Source organism: Salvelinus sp. IW2-2015, unplaced genomic scaffold (assembly GCF_002910315.2).
Source record: "Salvelinus sp. IW2-2015 unplaced genomic scaffold, ASM291031v2 Un_scaffold2221, whole genome shotgun sequence".
NCBI lineage: Eukaryota > Metazoa > Chordata > Actinopteri > Salmoniformes > Salmonidae > Salvelinus > Salvelinus sp. IW2-2015.
This window is the reverse complement of record NW_019943551.1, coordinates 77,860-100,905: the sequence shown is the minus strand read 5'-3', so window position 1 is coordinate 100,905 and position 23,046 is coordinate 77,860. Positions and strand designations below refer to the sequence as shown.

At 44.4% G+C, this 23,046-nt stretch overlaps 1 protein-coding gene and 1 pseudogene across 1 annotated transcript; one reads left to right on the top strand and one right to left on the bottom strand.

Annotated features, from left to right (window-relative positions):
- Positions 1–12,004: 12,004 nt before the first annotated feature.
- On the bottom strand, positions 12,005–17,240 carry srfbp1 (serum response factor binding protein 1). Its single transcript, XM_024140627.2, has 3 exons — positions 17,140–17,240; positions 15,411–15,968; positions 12,005–13,474 (listed from the first exon to the last, which is right to left on the bottom strand). Exons 2-3 carry the CDS (start codon positions 15,966–15,968, stop codon positions 12,101–12,103), a joined length of 1,932 nt encoding a protein of 643 aa, XP_023996395.1. The 5' UTR covers positions 17,140–17,240; the 3' UTR covers positions 12,005–12,100.
- Positions 17,241–17,258: 18 nt separating this feature from the next.
- Positions 17,259–23,046, top strand: part of LOC112073309 (macoilin-1-like) — a 21,469-nt pseudogene continuing 15,681 nt past the window's right edge.

Genomic DNA, 23,046 nt, shown 5'->3' with positions numbered 1-23,046 from the left:
AGACGCAAACACAGTTCACTTTCATAGCAGCCACATACAAACATGGCTGTATAATGTTTGTATGTGGCTGTATAATTCGATGGCTGTATAAATCCTTCTCGCATCTACACACTCCTCTCACCTTTTCCCTTCACTTGTGGACTTCAGTGCACAACACATCAGCTGTCTGTGACCAGGTGAAAAGACCATTCCATGCCAAACCTTCCTATCATAACCGCTACACACAGCCTACATCGTTGTCACCATATTATCATCATATTCAACATAGCTACAAGAAATAACGTGGTAGTAAACTCACTACAATCATGCAGTACAGTCTACAGTCAAGAGCAAGCAGTTTAGCAGTTACACCGGCAGGCCACAGCAGTAATCAATTAATAAAACCAAAAGCTTACTTTGACTTGGAAGAGTTCCAGTGTTGGACAGCCATAACCAGCTAGCTAAYATAGCATTCCTCTATTGAATGCATGCAGTAGTACAACTGACTACGTATCCCCMTTTCCCTTTGTTTGAGCGKGCTAAACTAGCTATATGCATTCGTTAGCTAAGTATGTGAAAGTTACAAAAAATACTAAATATAGCTARYTCTCTTGCTTAATTTTTGAGGAAATGAATTTGTTCAAAACTGTTCAACCATTGTCTCCCTCTGAGTCAACTACTCACCACGTATGCACTGCAGTGCTAGCTAGCTGTAGTTTATGCTTTCAGCACTAGATTAATTAATCCTTTGATTGGGTGGAGAACATGTCAGTTCTTGCAGCAAGAGCTCTGATAGGTTGKAGGACRTCCTCTGAAAGTTGTCATAATTACTGTGTAAGTCTACRGAAGGGGGTGAAGCCATTAAACTCCTAAGTTTTGTATTGAAGTCAATGTACCTAGAGGACGAAAACTAGCTGTCCTCCGGCTACACCAYGGTGMTACCCTACAGAGTGCTATTGAGGCTACTGTAGACCACTGCAAAACAGTACTTCTTTATTATTTGGTGACATGTGAATATATTTAGTATAGTTTTATCTAAAAAGGGATTAATGTTTCACTATTTTTACAAAATTGACTGAGGATGGTTCTCCCCTTCCTCTGAGGAGCCTCCACTGGTCACCTCCCTGAGTTTGCATAAATCATTTCTTAGTGTGAGTTAATATGAATCGTCATAACACATAAAATGTGCTGTTTGTGGGATGCAGTTTGCACGTTTACAGATTTAGACCACATCACAACACATCTGAAATGTGTTGTACTTCCTCATGGTAGGACTTCCAGGTTAGCTAGCAAAAATGCTATCTTGGTACGTCACAGAGTTGTTCAGCTATGCGCTTACGATTGTCATTAGACACATGGAAGATAGTCCCCTCCTTGTCATAAAACTAAAAGTACTGGAACTATGGTAAATAATTAAGTTTGACTCCAAACGCGCTCTTTTGAGCAGCTGGAGTAAAAGATTACAATTGGATGGTGCGTTGGTGGGGGACAGACAGCTAAACTGGGAGAAGATTCTCGCACATCCCCCTCCAAGCGTCGTTTACGGTCTAGCTTGTGGTGTTAAAACAAATCAATAATTTTCWTTAGATATTCATGCTAGCTAGCAAATTTACACGAGCTAAGACACGTTTTTCTCTCGACTGTATTTATGATTGATTGGCGGTTATTCTTACGATTTCATTTCTGCAGGTAAAAACATTAGAAAGTTGCCTGCTAACGTTACATAGATAACGGAAAAACAAAAATWCTCATGTCCAGTTAGCTGATTGATTTGACGGGTCGTTATTGTGCCAAACAAGATCATACTTAACTAGGTCGATGTGTTGCTAATCCAACTAAGGTGTGTGCTTGATAATTAAATAGGATAGCTGTCTGGGTAATGAGCTAACTAACGTTAACCAGGGCTTTTCGGTGACCCTTTATAAATCCACTGGTTTATCACAAAAACATAACGGTAAACATACATGCATAAAGAGTCAACGTGTAACATTTGCAATCAAATTTWAAAAAAAGTTGTGTATTTAGCTAAAAGTCTAGCTAACACTGCATACTACTAACAATAGCTAGCGAAGTAACKTTAGCTAGTTAGTTTAATACGGGTAGTTTAACGTCGGCTAGGATAAATCACTGGTTAGCCCTCACTAGTTAGCGAACATAATGTAAAGTCACAGTTGTTAGTCAACTAACGTTAACTAGTTAGCAAGCTAAATGGCTTGTTTGCATTCATGTGACTGCCCAGAATATTGTATGCCAAACGAGCCATCGCGTTATGAATTACCGGGTGTCTTCCGAGGGGTGGTCGCTGTCCGGTCCCGTTTGTAGACACCCCGATGGGGGTAGTATATAGCTGACTGTCGGTCGGGTCTGGGACACCGACATTGTTAGTCTGGTTCGGACATGGCGGAGGGCTTAAGATCTGATAATACGGCGCATTGGTGTACTGGGTCAGAACTGTGCGGTTTTTGTCCATGGAGGAGCCTACGACCCCTGCAATTAGGACTTTCTCCGGGACAGAGACTCCCCCCTTTCTCATCATCAGGCTCGAATGTCCTTTTGACCCTCCGCTACTTGGGAGCACTTTTTTTCCAAAATCCGCATTGATTCGACAAAAAAAAAAATCTGGGATATCGTTAACTAATATCTAATATTTTACATGCCCGTTCTTTAAAAATTGATAAACGATATGTTTCTAAAACAGGGAAGAAGCAACGGATTTTATTAGGTCGCAAGCTCCATTCCTGCTGCTTGAAAAATGGCTCCAGGAAGCTGATAGTGAATTATGGGATGCAGTTTATACGCGAAACTTGGATTTCCCGGGAATGTTTTAAACAAGATTTACATATAGAATGCTATTGGTAGCGTAGTAGCAGACTCCCCTATACGTAATTGCGTCGGCGTGTCTGACCAATGGGTGAGTATTTTCGACATACAATGCAGTGTCCTGTGTTTACTTGGGGTGATTAGATTAATCTGTCTGGGCGCCCAGGTAGACGTGCTTTGCACCTGGTGAAAGTTGATTGCRTTCGTTTAGGAACCGGGCTGCCTCCCGGGTGTGAGCCAGGTTACCCGTTCAAAGCCCACGGCGAAGTAGGCTCAAAACAAAAGTGGCTTAATTAAGCATGTGGAGTAAGATTCTGTGTTTTGACATGTAAAAGTGATTGTTTTTAATAATAACGCTTTTACCTGCCTTTCCAAATGAAAACTAGTTAGAAAATTCTAACATATATTTTATGGAAAATAGCTTTTGTATGTTTCTGGAAGATGCACCATGTTACCTTGTTGACAACATGACCGAGCAGCGCAGATTACTGTGCGATTGGAGAAAGGACGCTCCTCCCTCACCGCTTTTGCCYGTTCTAGTCACAGGCCACAGACTGGTGCCCTGCGGCTCAGCATAATCGAATCCGCCCTTTGTTTTTACTTAATTGTCAAAATGAATCATGTCAGGTATGCACCCTAAATATATAATTGGTAACACCAACAACCATTATTCACACAAACTGGACATTTTCTGGAATAACCAGTTTGATTCAAGCGGGCCGCAGGTAGACTGGTGGTTAGAGCATTGGGCCAGTAACCGAAAGGTACTAAGCTAACATATGGAATTGTTTTAAGATGGTGCTTACATGTGGAATTGTTTTAAGATGGTGCTTACATGTGGAATTGTTTTAAGATTGTCATACCATGGATCATTTAGCTATTTGATTTAGAATTTTAGGACCCCTGTAACATAGAGTTACACATGGAATAAACAAACATACAGTCAATAATACAATAGAAAAGTCTAAATAGTGTGTGCAAATGAGGCAGGATAAGGGAGGTAAGGCAATAAATAGGTCATAGTGGCGAAATAATTACAATATAGCAATTAAACACTGGAGTGATAGATTTGCAGAAGATGAGTGTGCAAGTAGAGATACTTAGGTGCAAAGGAGCAAAATAAATAACAGTATGGGGATGAGGTAGTTGGATGGGCTATTTACAGATGGGCTATGTACAGGTGTAGTGATCTGTGAGCTGCTCTGACAGCTGGTGCTTAAAGTTAGTGAGGGAGATATGAGTCTCCAGCTTCAGTGATTTTTGCAGTTCGTTCCAGTCATTGGCAGCAGAGAACTGTAAGGAAAGGTGGCCAAAGGAAGAATTGGCTTTGGGGGTGACCAGTGAAATATACCTGCTGGGGCGCGTGCCACGGGTGGGTGCTGCTATGGTGACCAGTGAGCTGAGATAAGGCGGGGCTTTACCTAGCAGAGACTTGTAGATGACCTGGAGCCAGTGGGTTTGGTGAGCGAGTATGAGCGAGGGCCAGCCAACGAGAGCGTACAGGTCGCAGTGGTGGGTAGTATATGGGGCTTTGGTGACAAAACGGATGGCACTGTGAATGAGCTGCATCCAATTGTTGAGTAGAGTGTTGGAGGCTTTATTTGTAAAATGCATCGCCGAAGTCAAGGATCGTAGGATGGTCAGTTTTACAAGGTTATGTTTGGCAGCGTGCAGTGAAAGGATGTCTGTTGTTCGAATATGGACCCGATTCTAGATTTAATTTTGGATTGGAGATGCTTAATGTGAGTTTGGAGGAGAGTTTACAGTCTAACCAAGACACCTAGGTATTTGTAGTTGTCCACATATTCTAAGTCAGAACCGTCCAGAGTAGGGATGTTGGACGCAGGGGGCAGGTGCAGGCAGCAAATCGGTTGAAGAGCATGTATTTAGTTCTACTTGCATTTAAGAGCAGTTGGAGCAACGGAAGGAGAGTTGTATGGCGTTGAAGCTCGTCTGAAGGTTAGGTAACAGTGTCCAAGGAAGGACCCAGAAGAATACAGAATGGTGTCATCGGGGTGGCCGTAGAATACCAGCTAGCAGAGACAGATCAGACTCACCAGCAAGACGACATCATTGATGTACACAGAGAAAACGCAGCCCGAGGATTGAACCCCTGTGGCACCCCCATAGAAACTGCCAGAGGTCCGACAACAGGCCTCCTCGATTTGACACACTGAACTCTGTCTGAGAAGTAGTTGGTGAACCAGGCGAGCAGTCATTTGAGAAACACAGGCTGTTGAGTCTGCGATAAGAATGTGGTGATTGACAAGAGTCGAAAGCCTTGGCCAGGTCGATGAATACGGCTGCACAGTAATGTCTCTTATCGATGGCGGTTATGATGTCATTTAGTACTTGAGCATGGCTGAGGTGACCCGTGACCAGGTCGGAACCAGACTGCATAGCGGAGAAGGTACGGTGGGATTCGAATGGTCGGTGATCTGTTTGTTAACTTGGCTTTCGAAGACCTTGAGGGCAGGTAGATAGATATAGGTCTGTAGCAGTTTGGGTCTAGAGTGTTCCCCCTTTGAAGAGGGGGATGACCGTGCAGCTTTCCAATCTTGGGCATCTCAGACAATACAAAGGAGAGGTTGAACGGCTAGTAATAGGGGTTGCAACAATTTCGGCGGATAATTTTAGAAGAGAGGGTCCAGATTGTCTAGCCGCGCTGATTTGTAGGGGCCCAGATTTTGCAGCTCTTTCAGAACATCAGCTATTTGGATTTGGGTGAATGTGTAGAAGACCGGCTGGGCCCAGCACCCAAGGTATGGCTCTTTATACTGTTGTATAAAACCGAACCCCTGACTGGGCACCAGCCCCCACGGTATGGCTCGTTATATTTGTTCATAGTCGCATCCTCGCACACGACCTGACTCGGCGCCCCGCCACGCCACCCGCCAGCGACGAACATCGAGACTCCGTTCCCTACACCACCCGGTTCGTTATACTTCGCACACGCACTGACTTGGGGCAAGCACCTATCGAATCGTGGAGAATTTGTCCCGAACGTACTACGCCTCTCGTCGTAGAGCCGCGCGAGCCCAAGTACCGAACGGTATGGTGTTATATTGTTTTTTTAACAAGACTGATAGGGCCCAGCATGCATACCATGGTTGGCTCGGTTATATGTGTTTTATAACTTCAAAGACCTGACTGGGCCGGCAGCACCACGTATGGGCTTGTTATAGATTGATATACGTTCAGAAGACGCTTGTACTGCGGGCTCAAGATAACCCGACGGGTATGTCGTTATACCAGATTTCTGTGTATTATCTCAGTTGAGAAGCCTGAAACTGGGGCACCAGCCACCCCCATGGTATTGGACTCGTTATATTGTTATATTGAAGACTGACTGGGCCCAGCAACCCCATGAGGTCGTATAATTTGTATTGGACTAACTGGCCCTGATTCGTTATATTGGTTATATTAAAGACGCTGACTGGGTCCAGCACCCTCAAGAAGTATGGCTGCTTGTTAAATAGACATCACGACTTGACTAGGGACCCAGCCCCACACGGTATGGCTCGTTATGGGTTGTTCATATTAGCAGAGACTAACTGGGCCCAGCATCCACGGTAATGATGCCTCGGTTATACTTAAAGTAACCTGACTGGGCCCAGCACCTAAACGGGTATTGCGCCATTTATGTTATATTAAAAGACCTGACGGGCCGCATCCCACGGTGTGGCTCGTATAGTGTAGACTGACTGGGTCCAGGCACCACGGTATGGCTTCGTTTATATTAAAGACCTGACTGGGCCGACAGCCCCCACGGTAATGGCTCTGTTTAATTGTTATAAGGGTTAGCACCACGGCCCACATCCACAGTAACCTCTTGTAATGTACCATAGACTGCACCTGGCCGCACCCACGAGGCCGTATATAATCTGACCTACGTGCCCAGCTACCCATGTATGTATATGTTAAAACCTCACTGGGCACAATGCACCCATGCGTAGAGATACGTTATATGTTTTAACACCTGATGGCTATGTCACGGTATTCGGCCGTTAGTATTAGACCTGACTGGGCCCAGACCCACGGTATGGCTCTGTATCACTATTTGTTATTTAAAGCCCCTGACTGGGGCCAAGCACCCCACCGGTATGGGCTCGTTATATTGTTTATTGAAAGACCTGACTGGGCCCCAGACCCCATGGTATGGCTCGTTATATTGTTATATTAAAGACCTGACTGGCCCGACCACAGATCCACGGTCATGGCTCGTTATATTGTAAATACACTGCTAGAGGCCAACGCCCAACGGATATGGCTCGTTATATTAAAAGCCATGACTGGGCCAGCACCCACGGTATGGCTCGTTATATTTAGATGATCCATACACCCACGGTATCTACGTCATGTTATAGAAACCTGACTGGCGCACACAGCACGAGTAATGGCTCTGATGTATATAAAGCCTGACTGGGCCAGCACCCGAGCGTATGGCTCGTTATATTTTTTAAAGACTGCCCTGGGGCCCAGCACCCTACCGGTATGCGTCATCATTATATTGTTATACTTAAAGACGAACTGGGCCCAGCATCCCACGGTATGGCTCGTTATATTATAAGACCTGAATGGGCAAGCACCCAACGGTATGGCTCGTTATATTTTTGTTATATTAAAGACCTGACTGGGCCAGCACCCCACGGTATGGCTCGTTATAATTATAAGACCTGACTGGGCCAGCACCCCACGCGTATGGCGTCTTATATTGTTATTTTGAGACCTGACTGGGCCCAGCACCCCACGTAGAGCTCGTTATATTGTTATATTAAAGACTGACTGGGCCCAGCACCCACAGCGGTATGGCTCGTTATATTTAAAGACCTGACTGGCCACAGCACCCGACGTATGGCTCTTATATTGATAATTAAAGCCTGACTGGGCCCAGCACCCACGGTATGGTATGCGTAATCTGCGTTGTTATATTTAAGACACTGACTGGGCCAGCACCCCACGTATGGCTCGTTATATTGTATATTAAAGACCTGACTGGGCCAGCACCCCACGGTATGGCTCGTTATATGTATATTAAAGACCCGACTGGGCCAGCACCCACGGGTATGGCTCGTTATATTGTATATTAAAGACCGGACTGGGCCCAGCACCCACGGGTATGGCTCGTTATATTGTTATATTGAAGACCTGACTGGGCCCAGCACCCCATGGTATGGCTCGTATATTGTTTATTAAAGACCTGACTGGGCCAGCACCCCACGGTATGGCTCGTTATATTGTATATTGAAGACCTGACTGGGCGCACCCCATGGTATGGCTCGTATTTGTTATATTAAAGACCTGCTGGGCCCAGCATCCCACGTATGGCTCGTTATATTGTTATATTAAAGACCTGACTGGGCCCAGCACCCTACGGTATGGCTCGTTATATTGTTATATTAAGACTGACTGGCCCAGCACCCACGGTGCTCTGTTTATTAAAGACCGACTGGCCCAGCCCCACGGTATGCTCGTTATATTGTTATATTAAAGACCTGACTGGGCCCAGCACCCACGGTATGGCTCATTATATTGTTAATTAAAAGACTGACTGGGCCCAGCACCCCACGGTATGGCTCGTTATATTGTTATATTATAAGACCTGACTGGGCCCAGCCACCCAGGTATGGCTCGTTATATTGTTATTTTAAAGACCTGACTGGGCCCAGCACCCACGGTATGGCTCGTTATATGTTATATTAAGACCTGACTGGGCCCAGCACCCCAGGTATGGCTCGTTATATTGTTATATTAAGACCTGACTGGGCCCAGCACCACGGTATGGCTCATATATATTGTTATATTAAAGACCTGACTGGGCCAGCACCCACGGTATGGCTCGTTATTATGTATATTAAAGACCTGACTGGGCCAGCACCCCACGGTATGGCTCGTTATATTAAAGACCGACTGGGCCAGCACCCCACGGTATGGCTCGTTATATTGTTATATTAAAGACCTGACTGGCGCCAGCACCCCACGGTATGGCTCTTATATTGTTAATTAAAGACCTGACTGGGCCCAGCACCCACGGTATGGCTCTATATTAAAGACCTGACTGGGCCCAGCACCCCACGTATGGCTCGTATATATTGTTTAAAGACCTGACTGGGCCCAGCACCCCACGGTATGGCTCTTTGTTATTTGAAGACCTGATGGGCCCAGCACCCACGGTATGGCTCGTTATATTAAAGACCTGACTGGAGCCACGCCCACGGTATGGCTCGTTATATTGTTTATATTGAAGACCTGACTGGGCCCAACCCCACGGTAATGCGCTCGTTATATTGTTATATTAAAAGACTGACTGGGACCAGCACCCACGGTAGTGTCGTTATATTGTTATATAAAGACCTGACTGGGCCCAGCACCATCGGTATGGCTCGTTATATTGCTTATTAAAGACCTGACTGGGGCAACCCCACGGTATGGTCGTTATAATTGGTTATTTTAAGACCTGACGTGGGCCAGCCCCCATAGGGGTATGGCTCGTTATATTGCTTATATAAAGACCACTGATGGGCCAGACCCCACGGTTATGGCTCGTTATATTGTTATTTTAAAGACCTGACTGGGCCAGCACCCACGGTATGGCTCATTTATTGTTAATACATAAAAGCCCGACTGGGCCCAGCACCCCACGGTATGGCTCGTTATATTGTGTGTATGTTAATACACCGAGCTACATGTAACTTGGTTCCAGAAGAAAGACACTTTTTTCATTTCCTTATGTCATCAAGGTCRGTGTTTCTTGGTGTAAGGTCGTCACCAGGCTATTGAACACACAGCACACATAAGCCTGGGATATCAACCATTCCTTAATGGGAGTGACCTTACTGAGTAAAGTATTTGTCATCGGGCTTTGTCCTTTGCTCGCGTAAACATTCCGCCTGGTTGCCACTAGTTAACACAGCCACAAAGTCCTAATTATGGCTAAACCCTGTCCATTTCTATAATTGTATTTTGAAACCCAACCCTAACGAACGAAGGCCAAGTTTGATGCGTTAGTCTACCAGACAGAACGTCTGGTAGACTAACGCATCAAACTTGGCCTTCGTTCGGCGGAAGTGTCTTTAAACACCATCCTTCAGCACGTCACCCTTTTATAAAGCACATGTTTATATTATATTCCACATAGTGGTTTATGTCACGTGAAAATGCAATTGTGTTTGTTATCCGTAGCGTATGCCTGCCCATACTATAACCTGACCAACACCAAACCTTTCGCCCACACAACGCTATACCCGTGGTCTGCGGTTATGAGGCCGGTTTCGATGTACTGCCAAATTCTCTAAAATGACATTGAAGGTGGCTAATGGTAGAGAAATTAACATTAAATTCTCTTGTTAACAGCTCTGTCGGACATTCCTGCAGTCAGCATGCCAATTGCATGCGCCTTTAAAACTTGTGACATCTGTGGAATTGTGTTGTGTGACAAAACTGCACATTTTAGAGTGGCCTTTTATTGTCTCCAGCACAAGATGTAACCTGTGTAATGATCATGCAGTTTAATCAGCTTCTTGATAATCCATCCACCTGACAGGTGTGGCATATCTTGGCAAAGGAGAAATGCTCACTAACATGGATGTAAACAAATACACTACCATTCAAAAGTTTGGGKTCACTTAGAAATGTCCTTGTTTTTGAAAGAAAAGCACTTTTTTWRTCCATTTAAAATAAYATCAAAATGATAAGAAATACAGTGCAAACATTGTTAATGCTGTAAATKACTATTGTAGCTGGAAACGGCTGATTTGTAATGGAATATCTACATAGGYGTACAGAGGCCCATTATCAGCAACCATCACTCCTGTGTTCCAATGGCACGTTGTGTTAGCTAATCCAAGTTTATCATTTTAAAAGGCTAATTGATCATTAGAAAACCCTTTTGCAATTATGTTAGCASASCTGAAAACTGGTGTTCTAATTAAAGAAGCAATAAAACTGTCCTTCTTTAGACTAGTTGAGTATCTGGAGCATCAGCATTTGTGGGTTCGATTACAGGCTCAAAATGGCCAGAAACATAACTTTCTTCTGAAACTCGTTCTGAGAAATGACGGCTATTCCATGCGAGAAACTGCCAAGAAACTGCAGATCTCATACAACGCTGTGTACTACTCCCTTCACCAGAACAGTGTAAACTGGCTCTAACCAGAATAGAAAGAGGAGTGGGAGGCCCCAGTGCACAACTGAGCAAGAGGACAAGTACATTAGAGTGTCTAGTTTGAGAAATAGATGCCCCACAATCCTCAACTGGCAGCTTCATTAAATAGTACCCGCAAAACACCAGTCTCAACGTCAACAGTGAAGAGGCGACTCTGGGATGCTGGCCTTCTAGACAGAGATCCTCTGTCCAGTGTCTGTGTTCTTCTGCCCATCTTAATCTTTTATTGACCAATCTGAGATATGGCTTTTTCTTTGCCTTGTTTTATATTGCGCCTTTGTTTCTCAAGCAAAGGGGGAGACCAATGACATCCCCGCTTCCCCTCAAACCAAATCCTTGAAGTTTGCAGTTGTCTTAAAAAACACTATTCTGCTGAAAACATTTTTTTTTTTACCCTTTGATGTATGTACATTACTGTATTTCTGCTTAGGATATTGCTTTTCAACAGCAAAAGTTCAAAAATCACTGGAGGACATCTTAAATGTAGCCAAAGATTACAAGAACCCACTCCTCTGGGAAACACTGACCAACACTTTGGTTCCTACCCTGTCAAAAATAACACCTCCATAGAGATCCTATTGGTAAGCTATTCTAATTCTCAATTCCATGAACACCTCCCTGCCTTTTTCCTTCGTTGTTATGTTAAACACTGTATTAAAGGTGCCTCTATTACCCACTGGGCATACACAGGTTGAATCAACATTGTTTCCATGTTATTTCAATTAAATGACATTTTACCAATGCGGAATAGATGTTGAATTGACGTCTGTGCCCAGTTGGTACATTCTAACTATATAATAAGTATAATCATTCTATTTTCATGATTCCAACTGTTCACCCAAGTGTTTTTTWAAATCTAAATCGCAAGTCAAAATCRCAATTGGAATATTTGTTTAAGAATAAGGCCTAGATTTTATTGTCAGATCAACTTTTGTTTAAAATTTGATTGAACAGTATAAACCAATCAAAATGGAGAAAGCCTCATTGAAATCATTTTAGAAGGTATGTGTTTCTACCCTAGGGTCATGCACAACTCATACAGCAAATTGAGAACTTTTATTATTTAAAAACATAAAATACTGTCAAATACCATCAAAAATATTGTGATACATTTTGGCCATATCGCCCTGCCTTAGCTCAATCATCAAATTTGATCTTCTTTCCCTGGAAGGCCACTACTACGGTCTGYTGCTCCTTCCTCTTCTTACTGGCCTCCCATGACGGGTGCAGGGCCTGTTGTGGTGGCTGAGATGAAGAGGTGGAGGAGAACCCTCTGCCTTCCCGTTGCCTCCCAAAGTCCCCCCTTCCCCTCCCAGAACCCCTATCATGTGACCCAGGACCCCGAGACGGGCCATCATCTCCCCCTCTTCCCCGGTTTTTGAAGTCCCCTCCCCTACCCCCTCCTCGGCCCATACCCCTGCCTCCGCCTCCGCCTCTACCCCTGCCTCCRCCTCTACCACCTCTGGAACCAGACAGACTGGAGCAGAAGACAGACCTCCCCCTGAAGTTCTGTCTGGCCTCTAGCTCATCTAGTTCAGTCTGGTGTGGGTTTAAGCTCTCCAGTGGTTCCAGCAGTGGGTTTTTCCCCAGTTCGCTGCTCTTCCCCTCCCCTCCACCTGGTGGCGCTGTAGCCGCGTCACTCTTCTTTTTGAACTTGGCGACTTTCCCCAGGAAGAAATCRTCGTTGTCGCTTTCATCCGACTGGGAGGACTGCTTACGGAAACGCTCCTCCGTGCTGTCGTCAAAATACTCCTTCTCCTCGTCGTCCGAAGACTCCAAGTCRCTCTCCTCTTCCTCATCATCATCAGAATCCTCTTCTTCATCATCCTGCTTGTTTTTAACATCCTTAATTTGCGGTTTAGTGACTTTCTGGGGTTTGGGGTCTTGAGTCTTCTGAGTGGCTGGAGTGTCCTTTGTGAGTTTCTGGACTACTTGCTTCTGTGGTGTGTTTTTCATGGTTACTATGTTCTTTGTAGGTACTACTTGTGGGGCCTCTATTGTGAATGGAGTGGATGAGTCCACCAGAGTCTTATCGGCCTCTGACATCTCCTTGGGCTGAGGRTCAGCTACTGTATTCTCTATGGCCGATTCTTTATTCTCTATCGTGGAAATGTCTTCTTCTGTAACCCTGACAGTCTTATCAACGGGTTGCTTTTCTATAACAGCTGGTTCGTCAACCGTTAGACTCTGGCTCTCCGCGGGTGTTCCATCTTCCTCCTCATCCTTCCCCTCTTCAYCTTCCACCCCTCCTTCTCCATCACTGTCCTTCGGCTGCTCGATCACCTCTACCACCTTTAAAGGCTGCTTTTTAACCGYTCCCTTCTCGTCTCCTTTCTCTACTATCATCCTCTCATCCTTGAAGGCTTTAATGGCAGCTTTGATGGTGTCTATCTTCTTGCTGAACTGGGGGTGAGTGGCGATACGGGCTACAGCTCGGTCAGAAATGGTGGCCTTTGGGTTCTTACAGACAAACTCAAAACTCAGGTTCTTCTGGAGGGCAGCCTTGGTCACCTAGAAATAATAATCAACAATTATTATGATCTGGTTTTGGGACTGTAAGTCAATATGCAATGGTTTGGGACTGATATGAATACATGCACTAAACCTGAATATTCACTGCAGTATTCAACTTCCAAGCAAGTAAAACAAATATATACAGTACCAGTCAAATGTTTAGACACACCTACTCATTCAAGGGTTTTTATTTGTACTATGTTCTACATTGTAGAATAATAGTTAAAACATCAAACTATGAAATAACAAATATAGAAACATGTAGTAATCAAAAAAAGTGTTAAATCAAAATATATTTTATATTTGAGATTGTTCAAAGTAGCCAGACTTTGCCTTGATGAAAGCTTTGCACACTCTTGACATTCTCTCAACSRGCTTCATAAGGTAGTCACCTGGAATGCATWTCAATTAACARGTGTGCCTTCTTAAAAGTTAATTTGTGGAATTCCTTTCCTTAATGCRCTTGAGCCAATCAGTTGTGTTGTGACAAGGTAGGGGTGGTGTACAGAAGATRGCCCTATTTGGTAAAAGACCAAGTCCATATTATGGCAAGAACAGCTCAAATAAGCAAAGAGAAACGACGGTCCATCATTACTTTAAGACATGAAGGTCAGTCAATTCGGAAAATTTCAAGAACTTTGAAAGTTTCTTCAAGTGCAGTCACAAAAACCATCAAGTGTTACGATGAAACAGGCTCTCATGAGGACCACCACAGGAAAGGAAGAGCCAGAGTTACCTCTGCTGCAGAGGATTTGTTCATTAAGAGTTCGCAGCCTCAGAAATTGCAGCCCAAATAAATGCTTCAGAGTTCAAGTAACAGACACATATCAACATCAACTGTTCAGAAGAGACTGTGTGAATCAGGCCTTCATGGTCGAATTGCTGCAAAGAAACCACTACTAAAGGACACCAATAAGAAGAAGAGACTTGCTTGGGCCAAGGAACACGAGCAATGGACATTAGACTGGTGGAAATCTGTCCTTTGGTACGATGAGTCCAAATTTGAGATGTTTGGTTCTAACCACCGTGTCTTTGTGAGACGCAGAGTAGGTGAACGGATGATCCCCAAATGAGTGGTTCCCACCGTGAAGCATGGATGAGGTGGTGTGGTGGTGTTTTGCTGGTGACACTGTCAGCGATTTATTTAGAATTCAAGGCACACTTAACCAGCATGGCTACCACAGCATTCTGCAGCAATACGCCATCCCATCTGGTTTGGGCTTAGTGGGACTATCATTTGTTTTTCAACAGGACAATGACCCAACACACCTCCAGGCTGTGTAAGGGCTATTTGACMAAGAAGGAGAGTGATGGAGTGCTGCATCAGATGACCTGGCCTCCACAATCACCTGACCTAAACCCAATTGAGACGGTTTTGGATGAGTTGGACCATAGAGTGAAGGAAAAGCAGCCAACAACTGCTCAGCATATGTGGGAACTCCTTCAAGACTGTTGGAAAAGCATTCCAGGCGAAGCTGGTTGAGAGACTGTCAAGAGTGTGCAAAGGTGTAGTCAAGGCAAAGGGTGGCTAATTAGAAGAATCTAAAATATATATTTTGATTTGTTTAACACTTTTTTTGGTTACTAAATGATTCCATATGTGTTATTTCATAGTTTTGATGTCTTMAYTATTATTCTACAATGTAGAAMATAGTAAAATAAAGAAAAATCCTTGAATGAGTAGGTGTTCTAAAACTTTTGACTGGTGCTTTATATCTGATATGTAATTGGTGAAGTACACCGCACTAAAGAGCTTGTACTTTTCTGATAAATTAAGTTTTACAGGACATTGCATGAAAGGAACTCACTCACCAGCAATGTGTATCAGCACATATACAATGGCTTGGTAATTATACTACACAGTATTCCAAATAAGGAAGTAATAATAGTAGTAATAATGTAGGTAAGATGTAATTGGGGAAGAAGCACCCACCGGATCAGGTTTGAGTGTCTTCATCTCATGGATTTCTTCCAGCAGTCTGCCTACCCTCCTCCGGTTCCTCTCCAGATCTTCTTCCTTCCCCTTCCTTTTCTTCAGACTTGCCATCTGCCTGGTCAACTTCCTGATGACCAGCGCCCTCACCCTTTTCACCTCCTTCCTCATCCTCACCACCTCGTTGTTCAGGTTTAATGGAACTGGCTTACTGGGATCATCTGGCTTCTTCTTCTTCTTTCTCGGAATCTCTGGTTTCTTCTTCTTTTTCAGAAGCCCTGTTTTCTTGTCTTTTATCAGAAGCCCTGTTTTCTTGTCTTTCATCAGAAGCCCTGTTTTCTTGTCTTTCATCAGAAGCCCTGTTTTCTTGTCTTTCATCAGAAGCTCTGTTTTCTTGTCTTTCATCAGAAGCTCTGTTTTCTTGTCTTTTATCAGAAGCACAGGCTTATTGTCATTTTTTGGGAGTTCTGACATTGTCTGTTTATTTGGATCCTCAGGGATCGCCTCAGTCTTCAGAATGTCTGGCATTGTCACTTGCTGTGTGTCGGTTGATGACATCTGTGGATGACGCAGTTATGGGCAGAAGAGTGAGTACACAGAAAGGGATAGCTAAATACAGTGTTTTTTTCCCATCTCTCTCTGTCTTTGGGTGATACCTGTGAATGGCATAGCTAGATCTAGCTGTGAATGGCATAGCTAGATCTAGCTGTGAATGGCATAGCTAGATGTAGCTGAGGAACGCTCAACTCCATTGTCTTATATCGAGGGGGAGTTGAGGTTTGATAACTCACCTTGGGATTTTCAAACAACAACACTGAGTCACCATCAGTTGATTCTGAAAAGTTACGTTTTTTTTTTTTACATTTCTTATTTTATTTAACTAGGCAAGAAGGTTAAGAACAAATTCTTATTTACAATGACAGCCAATGGGACTCCCAATCACGGCCGGATGGGATACAGCCTGGAATCGAACCTGGGACTGTTGTGGTGCCTCTTACACTGAGATGCAGTGCCTTAGACCACTGCGCCACTCGGGAGCCCTAAACCTATGTTTGTCCTGTACAACTGCTGTACTTCCGCGGGCGCTGGAATTCATACTTTTAGAAAAAATACGTATTGAATACAACCATCTACTTTTTCCTCATTTGTCTTGCTGGTACTTCTTACTACGTCAGATGAGATTCTATTGGCACATGCAAATTCGTGCTGAGTTGCGCAACACAAATGAGATGGTTGCATTCGATAAGTTTTTATTACAAGTATGAATTTCAGGTAAACGCTATCAGAATTGACACCTTTATGGTGATGGTGATTCAAGTATTGTTGTAAGAAAATCCTGCAACCAGTTGTCAAACTCAACTCCGCCTCGATATAAAAGAGAACGGAGTTGAGCGTTCCTCTGCTAAGGTAGAGCCACAACATTAGCTAGTATGTAACCACTAGCATACAGTATGAGTAAATGGAGGTAAAGGTAAATGCAATGGTATAATACCAGCTACCTTAACGGTACATTAGTTATTACGGTGGCTAATTTCCCATCAACTGCTAAACAGGGCTAGTTAGCTAACGAAAGTTAGCATATTTTCAAGCATGGCCGAAGAAGCAGCATGCTACAGCATTTGTTAGGACTTTATCAACAATATATATATCAGAGATGACAGCTTTATTTTTTTATAATACACTACAGTTATCACAGCGCAAATTTAAATGTAATCAAAATCACTCATACCGTCAAAGTATAAATTCGAGAAAGACTTAGTCCATACAAGAGGCAGCCATTATTTTTTACTACGTAGACGTATCATTGACGTAGTCACGAAGGCGTGYGTCGTGGCGTTTGATGGAAAGGGGGAGGGCCCACGATACAGTGTTTTTATTTCTTGCTTTGTTTCACGTCCAGAAAATAACAGCGATGGTGGATATTTGAAGAAATGTCCATATCAGATCGTTCGTGTGACATTTTCGTAATAATTACCGGATTGATATCAGAGCCAAATCCACAGGAGGGAGGATGAAGCGGCGCAATGCGGACTGCAGCAAGCTCCGACGGCCGTTAAAACGGAACCGAATCACCGAGGGTATATATAGCAGGTACGAACGAAGAAAGGGGGCTCTAGTTAGGGGGCATGATCGTACAATAATGGCGGCTGAGATATAGCAGACAAGACACTCAGCTGTCGGGTATAGTGTCAGATGACCCCCGCTTTCGCGTTTACTATTAGTCTGTCGTGTTCGAATGTCTAATAGATTTGTTTCTGAACTTAAGGCCTAAGTTAGCTAACGTAGCGTTACTTAAGTAGTAGTAGTAGTAGTAGTAGCAGCAGCTGATAGTTAGCTCGCTAGCTATTCTGACAGTTCAAGGGATTTGTTCCAAAATGTAAACAGCACTGGCTGCCTTCACATTGGCGATGTGAACGCCAATGTGAACGCCAATGTGTGCTGAAATTGCATACACATTATATGATTGCACGGTTAATTAGTTTCTACTTAGAACTAGCTGGCCATCTAACCCAAACATGAGAMAATTATATTGTACGATCATTCACTGTCTGGTAGCCCTGTATTTCTAGCGATCCAAAGCTTGACTGTTCTTCTTATACTTTTGACATTTCAGTGCACTGTCAGCAGCAAGCCTCCATTGATAACGCCGCATGAGAAAAGCAGCTGTTGAAAAGCCAATATGCCCTGACATGAACACAGGTTTTAGTGTTCTATTCAGTCTTCTGATAGTCCTATGCCACTGTCTGGCACTGTGTTAGGTTATGCATTTTTGGCCTTGAATGTACGGTACGAACAAAGAGTAAAGCTTTGGACCAGAGCTAAGTATGAAGGGACTGAAAGCAGAACAAGTGCCCAGCCATGAATGTATATCAACTAGTGGGGAATAAGTCAGGATTCATTACAGATCAATTTCAGTGGCAAATGCCTCCCTTTAAAACATTGGAAAACGTGTGGTCTTGTGGTTGCAGATGACCTCTAAGCGGGACTGAAATCAGGATAAAGATGTTCCATCTATAAACACTGAATGACTGTGGTACTGATCATATATCACAGGCAATTTTTGTCTAGCTCTGGTCCAGGGTGGTAGTGACACGTGTTCTCCTATTAGTTAGTAGAGGAACATTAACACCTTGGACCAGAGCTAGTTTTCATCCAGCCTCTTTGTTTTGACTGTTTTGGTTTCCCTGCTCTCCGGTTGACAGTGCTTCAAGAAATCTCACAATGTTTCTCTCTCCCCTTTTCTCTTTCTCTCTCTCTCTCTCTCTCTCTCTCTCTCTCTCAGTACCTTCCTGTATCTGAAGTTTCTGGTGGTGTGGGTGCTGGTGCTGCTGGCAGACTTTGTGTTGGAGTTCAGGTTTGAGTACCTGTGGCCCTTCTGGCTCTTCATACGCAGTGTCTACGACTCCTTCAGATACCAGGGGCTGGTAAGTGTGTGTGTGTGTGTGAGAGAGCTTACTCATGAGATTTTGACATGAAAGATGGCTGCACAATTGTATATTATTGCATACTGACTACATTTCTCTCTCTCTGTCTCTGTCTCTCAGGCGTTCTCAGTGTTCTTTGTGTGTGTGGCGTTTACGTCTGACATCATCTGCCTCCTCTTTATCCCTGTCCAATGGCTGTTCTTCGCTGCCAGCACCTACGTCTGGGTCCAGTACGTCTGGCACACAGGTCGGTTAATATCAGCTCTCTCTCTCTGTCCCATATTTAGATTTGTCTTTCCCACAATGCATTGGCTTAATCCTGGGTGTCATGTGATTTTAAKATGTTTTTGTATACCCAGTTAACAAATGTGTATGTACATTTTATGTATTCAGATATGCATGTACAAAATACATGTATATTTCTTTGTCTGTTTACACAGGCAKCCTCAGTTATCTTTTTCCACTAATTGGTCTTTTGACAATTCAGATCTTGCCAATAATTGGGCCAAAGATCAGAATTGGTCTGTCTGTGTAAACATAGGCTCTAACTCTCACACTGTCTCCCATCTGGGCCCTTCCCCTTGCACAGAGAGAGGAGTGTGTCTACCCACCGTGTCGCTATGGATACTGTTTGTGTACATGGAAGCTGCCATCCGCTTCAAGGACCTGAAGAACTTCCATGTGGACCTGTGTCGGCCCTTCGCTGCTCACTGGTAACCCTGTCACCGGTTTCTCTAACCCTGTCTGGCCTACTACCTAGCGTATCGCAGTACCACAGTAGCACAGGACCAAGCACATTGTAGAAAAGGTCATCTACATTCTCAAAAGGTTTTAAAAAATAATTTCGATTAATGCAACAATTGGACAATGGATATAGATACTCAAAACTTTTTAATTTTTTTTAAATATATAATCCATCAGATAATTACTTAATTATAGCACATAAACTCTAACTATTCAGCGATTTTAAAATTAAAAATGTATTAAATATTTTTTTTTATTTTATTTTATTTTTATTTTTTATATATGTTTTTTGTTGTTGTTGGAATTCAGGTATTACATTTGTTAAATGTCACTTATTTKTCTTAGAATGCACTCATATACACTTTCTTATTGTATCGGGTATTTTTTTCTCTCAATACATTTAGTTAAAATAAAGAGAATTATATGTACCTCATTTGCATAAATACACCAGCTGCACTTGCATATATGAATAGATTAACAAAAAGGGGTGGGGCTTCAACCATTTAACACTTGCTCTGTCTACCCTACCTGCATTGTTTATACTAGATGTCTTCATGGGTATGTGTAATTTTAACAGACTTGTCCGGAAGGGCCCCGTACAGATCCAGCTGCAGTCGAGAGATTGAGAAATTATATCATTTATGCTGATGCTCTAGCTTTTCAGGAGAGTGGAGCGTGTAGCTTGTGGWCGTCCAATCATAAGTYAAAGCGGCAATAGGCTAAAGTCATAGCGCCTCGCTCCGAACGTTCCCAGAACACATTTAGTCTGCAATTTAAAGGTTCCCAGAATGTTTTGTTAGGTTGTGGGAACAGTTTGGTGGTTACATTGTGGGGACGTCACAAAATATACACTATATGACCAAAAGTATGTGGACACCTGCTCGTCCAACATCTCATTCCAAAATCATGGGCATTAATATGGAGTTGGTCCCCCCCTTTTGCTGCTGTAACAGCCTCCACTCTTCTGGGAAGGCTTTCCACTAGACGTTGGGACATTGCTGCAGGGACTTGCTTCCATTCAGCCACAAGAACGTTAGTGTTAAGATTCCCCTTCACTGGAACTAAGGTGTCTAGCTCGAACCATGAAAACCAGCCCAAGACCATTAGTCCTCCTCCACCAAACTTTACAGTTGGCCCAGATTCGTCCGTCGGACTGCTAGCTGGTGAAGCGCGATTCATCACTCCAGAGTGCACATTTCCGCGATCGTAATATTAAATGGGGAAAAAACATCAGGCACAAGCGAGAGTATGAAAGAGTCGCAGGAGTCAAATGAAAGTTAATCAATCCAGACAGATTTAAGTGATAAGTGGATTTTTCACCCCTCAAACACAGGAAATAGATGGTGGAAAAAGACAGATCCTCAGGTGGGCGGGACATGTGTGTTGCTACACATTTTAATTGCTTAGGCAATGGAGGTTTATCAACAAAAGGGAAACAATTCTTCTACGCTGCACACGAAGTAGAAATCTTTCATTTTTCCCCTTCATTTTGCTATGACAACCATAACAAAAGTTTATTTGTGCTAACTCTTTTCTCCTTCCACCTCTCTGCCCTCCGTCCCTCCAATCTCTGCCTGTCCTCCCTTTGCCCTCCGTCCTCCACCTCTCTGCCCTCCGTCCCTCCACTTCTCTGCCTCCGTCCTCCTCCTCACTCTCTGCCCTCCGTCCTCCACCTCTCTGCCTCGTCCTCCACCTCTCTGCTCGTCCTCGCACTCTCTGCCCTCGTCCCTCCACCTCTCTGCCCTGTCCCTCCACCTCTCTGCCCTCGTCTCCACCTCTCTGCTCCTACTCTGCCCTCGTCCTCCACTCTGCCCTCGTCCGCTCCACTCTGCTCCTCCCTCACCTCTCTGCCTCGTCTCCACCCTCTGCCCTCGTCCTCCATCTCTCTGCCTCCGTCCCTCACCTTCCTGCCCTCGTCCTCTCCTACTCTCCCTCTGTCAGTATTGGCTACCCGGTGGTGACTCTGGGCTTGGCTTTAAGAGCTACGTCAGCTACAAGATGAGACTGAGGAAACAGAAAGAGGTGCAGAAGGAGAATGAGTTCTACATGCAGCTCCTACAGCAGGCTCTGCCCCAGAGCAACAGATGCTACAGAGACAGGAGAGAGAGGCAGAGGAGGGTGAGAGGGAGCATGCAGTAACACACACACACACACACACCACACACACCTCACTTTACCCTGAGCACAGATGCTCCGCCAACAATTGGAAGGTGATAGACAAACACACACACGTTGTTAATCTTACCTGACCTCTTCCTAACCTTGCTTCCTCCTCTCTAGCGGCCATGGCTAAATGTGTGTCATCAGAGGTGGACCCTACCCGCCGGTTTCCCAAACGGGTCAATCCCGGCAAGAAGACCCCCGTTAACGCTTCTGTCCCTTACCGGAACTGGGTACCGGGAGAAAGGAGAGACGGGAAAGCAAGGAACGGGAGGGCAAACAACAAACAACAACACACAATAGGAATCAACAACAACAGTATCCCTCACACACTGGACTCCACATTACAGAGACAGATATATGGAGAACACGGGGGGGAAGAGACTGACGACCTCAGAGGAGGAGAGAGCACGGGCAACACACACACTCCCAAAGAGGAGGTGGGGGAACAGGGGGAGGAGGAGGAGGGAAGAACTACAAAAACGCCAGCGGAGGTGGTGTGGCCACCAACTCCTCCCCTCGGAATCACAGCGCCACCAATGGGACCGTGCCGTCGTCTGGCTCGTCCAATAAGAACGAGAAAAAGACAAAGTCTGCGGTAAAGGAGGAGCCAATCAGAAGGATCCGTGGAGAACTGCATTCCCAACAATCAACTGGGCAAGCCGGATGCTCTCGTGCGGTAAGACAAACAACACACACAAAAAACACATTGCCAACGTACACACACTGCATATAGACAGCTGGTTTCACACCCACTTTGGTGGCTTTTCAGGCCGACTGAGCTGCTTCACAGCATCAGTGGTTTTGTGTGTGCGTGTGTGTCACGTCATCAACTACGTCCGTGCATCAGATTTCATACGATGTGCGTAGCTGTTATGTTAAACACCATGTGAAACGGCGATGTAGTCTACCTGAACATACAGCCCTTGTCCTCTCTCTCTCTCTAGGTTGGAGCAGGATGTGAAAACGGCGATGTAGTCTACCTGAAACATAGCCCTTGGTCCTCTCTCTCTCTAGGTTGGAGCAGGATGTGAAACGGCGATGTAGTCTACCTGAAACATAGCCCTGTTCCTCTCTCTCTCTAGGGTTGGAGCCAGGATGTGACGGCGATGTAGTCTACTGAAACATAGCCCTTGTCCTTTCTCTCTCTTAGGGTTGGAGAGGATGTGAAAGGCGATGTAGTCTACCTGAAACACAGCCTTGTCTTTCTCTCTCTAGGTTGGAGCAGGATGTGAACCGGCGATGTAGTCCTATCCTGAACACAGCCCTTGTCCTTTCTCTCTTCTCTAGGGTTGGAGCAGGATGTG